Source organism: Macrotis lagotis, chromosome 1 (assembly GCF_037893015.1).
Source record: "Macrotis lagotis isolate mMagLag1 chromosome 1, bilby.v1.9.chrom.fasta, whole genome shotgun sequence".
Classification (NCBI taxonomy): Eukaryota; Metazoa; Chordata; class Mammalia; order Peramelemorphia; family Peramelidae; genus Macrotis; species Macrotis lagotis.
In genome coordinates this window covers 79,880,010-79,882,892 of record NC_133658.1, presented here as the reverse complement: position 1 = coordinate 79,882,892, position 2,883 = coordinate 79,880,010, and the positions used below count along the sequence as shown (strand labels likewise).

General features: G+C 37.7%; 2 protein-coding genes across 2 annotated transcripts in view; both read right to left on the bottom strand.

Annotated features, from left to right (window-relative positions):
- Positions 1-146: 146 nt before the first annotated feature.
- On the bottom strand, positions 147-1,106 carry LOC141511112 (olfactory receptor-like protein DTMT). The gene has a single exon (XM_074220424.1). The coding sequence runs from the start codon at positions 1,104-1,106 to the stop codon at positions 147-149; it is 960 nt and encodes a 319-aa protein (XP_074076525.1).
- Positions 1,103-2,883, bottom strand: part of LOC141511004 (olfactory receptor-like protein DTMT) — a 27,057-nt gene continuing 25,276 nt past the window's right edge. The window contains exon 4 of the mRNA XM_074220372.1: positions 1,103-1,106. Within this exon, the coding sequence (XP_074076473.1) occupies positions 1,103-1,106 (4 nt within the window). The remainder of the gene's footprint in view (positions 1,107-2,883) is intronic.

The window sequence follows — 2,883 nt, the reverse complement described above, 5'->3', positions numbered from 1 at the left end:
TCCCCAATATGGCAAACAATCTGATATAAGTTGTATGTGTGCAGTCATATAAACATATTTACACATTAGTTATGTTCATATATTATTATTATAAAATGCATTCTAACTTATTGTAAAGAATTGTATTAGTATCCTTAGCATCACAGTCATAGGGAGAAGGAAAGTTTTCTTCCTTCCAGAAGTTTCTTGAAGGCCCCTTTCATGTCTTGATTCCTCAGACTGTAGATGAAGGGGTTCAACATTGGTGTTACCACTGTGTACATGATTGACATAACTGTCTCCTTTATTGTAGAGTTGTTGGCTGAAGGGCACAAGTAGAGGCCAATGATTGTCCCATAGAAGAGAGAGACCACTGAGAGGTGGGAGCCACAGGTAGAAAATGCTTTATGTATGCCCCTAATAGAGGGCACCTTGAGGATAGAAGAGAGGATACGGGCATAAGATGCAACAATTAACAGGAATGGTACCACAAGAACAAGCCCCCCAAAGATAAAGATCATGAGCTCATTGATGTGGATGTCTGAACAAGCCAGTTTCAACAGTGCAGACATGTCACAGAAGAAATGGGGGATTATGTTGTTGGCACAAAATTCTACCTGGGACACCAGGAGGATATGCAGTAAGGAGATGGAGAAAGTCAAGACCCAGGACAATGCTAGAAGGGAACCACAAAGCTTAGGGCTCATTATGACTGTGTAGTGCAGTGGGTAGCAGATGGCCACATAACGATCATAGGCCATGGCTACCAACAGAAAGCTCTCCACATCTGCAAATAAAAGGAAGAAGTACAATTGGGCCAGGCAGTCAGAGTAAGAGATGGCTGATTTTGGGCTCTGCATGTTTACCAGCAGTTTGGGGATGGTCACAGAAGAGAAGCATGTGTCAGAGAAGGACAGGTTACTGAGGAACAGATACATGGGTGTGTGTACACGGGAATCCACATAGATCAAGAGGATGATGAGCATATTTCCAAGGACTGTAATAAGGTACATGGCCAGGAAGAGGGCAAAGAAAGGAGCCTTTAGTTCTGGTTGGATAGGCAGGCCCAGGAGAAGGAATTCGGAAACAATAGTTTGGTTCCCCTTTGTATCATCAGCTTCCTTCATCTAAAAGAAAACAATATTCATTCATTAAAAGAAAAATCAATAGAGAAATGCAAATTAACTTAGAAATACCATATCATACCTATCAGATTGGTCAATATGACAAAGAAGGAAAATGTAACTCTTGGAGGAGTTGTAAGAACACTGGGACACTATGTACTGTTGGTGAAGTTGTGAACTGATCCAATCATTCTAGAGAACAATTTGGAACTCTGCCTATAGGGCTATAAAAGGTATATATATCCTTTGATCTAGCAATACCACTACTAAATCTGATTCTCAGAGATCATGAAAAGGGAAAAAAATCCCCCATATATAAAAATATTTGTAGCAGTTCTTTCTGTGGTAACAAAGAATTGGAAATTGAGGCAATGCCCATCAATTGGAGAATGGTTGAAAAAAGAATTTGTGGTATATGCATGTAATGGAATACTATTGTGCTTTTTTTGCAAGGCAATGGGATTAAGTGACTTGCCCAAGGTCACACAGCCAGTAATTATTAAGTATCTGAGGTTGGATTTGAGCTCATGTACTACTGACTCCAGGGCTGGTGATCTATCCACTGTGTCACCTGGCTGCCCTTGGAATGCTATTGTTCTGTAAAAAATCATAAGCAGGTGGATTTTAGAAAAACCTGGAAAGTTCACTGATGCCGAGTGAAATGACCAGAAAAAGGAGAACCTTTTACACATTAATAGTAAAATTGTCTGATGATAAGCTATGATAGACTTAGTTCTCAGTAGTTCAATGATCAAAGAGAGTTCCAAGAGAATTGTGATGGAAAATGGAATCCACATCAAGAGAAAGAACTATGGAGTATGAATGAAGACCAAAGCATACTATTTTAACTTTTTAAAATCGATTTTATGTTTTTTTATCTTATGACTTTTCCCTCTTTAGTTCTGATTTTTCTTTCTCAATATGACTAATATGGAAATATATTAAACACAACTGTACCCATATAACCTTTCTCAGATTACTAATTGACATAGGTGGAGTAAAGGGAGGAAGGTTGAAAATTGTGGACTCAAAATCTTACAGAAAATAAATGTTGAAAACTATTGGAAAAATTGGAAAAATAAAATAAAAATGAAAGAAAATCAAACTATAATTTTTAATAACTACACATTCCTCCTGTCTACAATTACATAGTTGGAAGGAACCTTAACAATCAATCCTTTTTTTTTAAGAGAGAAAATGGAGTCTCAGAGATTTGTGAATAAGTGGTTGAGTTGGATTTGACCAGGTTTGAATTTGTCTGTTCTCAGCTGATAAATGGAACAAATTACTTTGTTATGCAGTGAGGTACTGGCACTTTGAGTGTTCAAATTAAGGTTGAATGGATACCAATTAGGATTGCTTTAGAGTGTATTCTTCTTCTGGGTCAATGATTACATGACTTTTAAGAATTTCAGGTGCTCATCTTCCAATTAACCATCTTACAGCTATGAGGTCTTGTGATGATGATCTGTTTTGATCAGCATCTGTTACTTTAAAATCTTCAAACTGAACTTGTTACCTAGCACATTTTCTTAGCATTCAAAGTCCAGTCAAACTTGACTTCCAATTAATAAGTGCTCAAAAACCATCCCTATCAATGCAATAGCTAATAGAGTTAATAATGTAGATCTGCCACAGGATTTCCTTTGGGAAGTAGCTTAGTTATCATATCCCAAGGATATGATAAGGTTTCTATACCCTGTTCCATAATTAAGTTTGAACTCATCAAGGGCAAGGGAAGTGAGGTGGTGCAGTGGATGGAGCACTGGGCTGGAGTCAG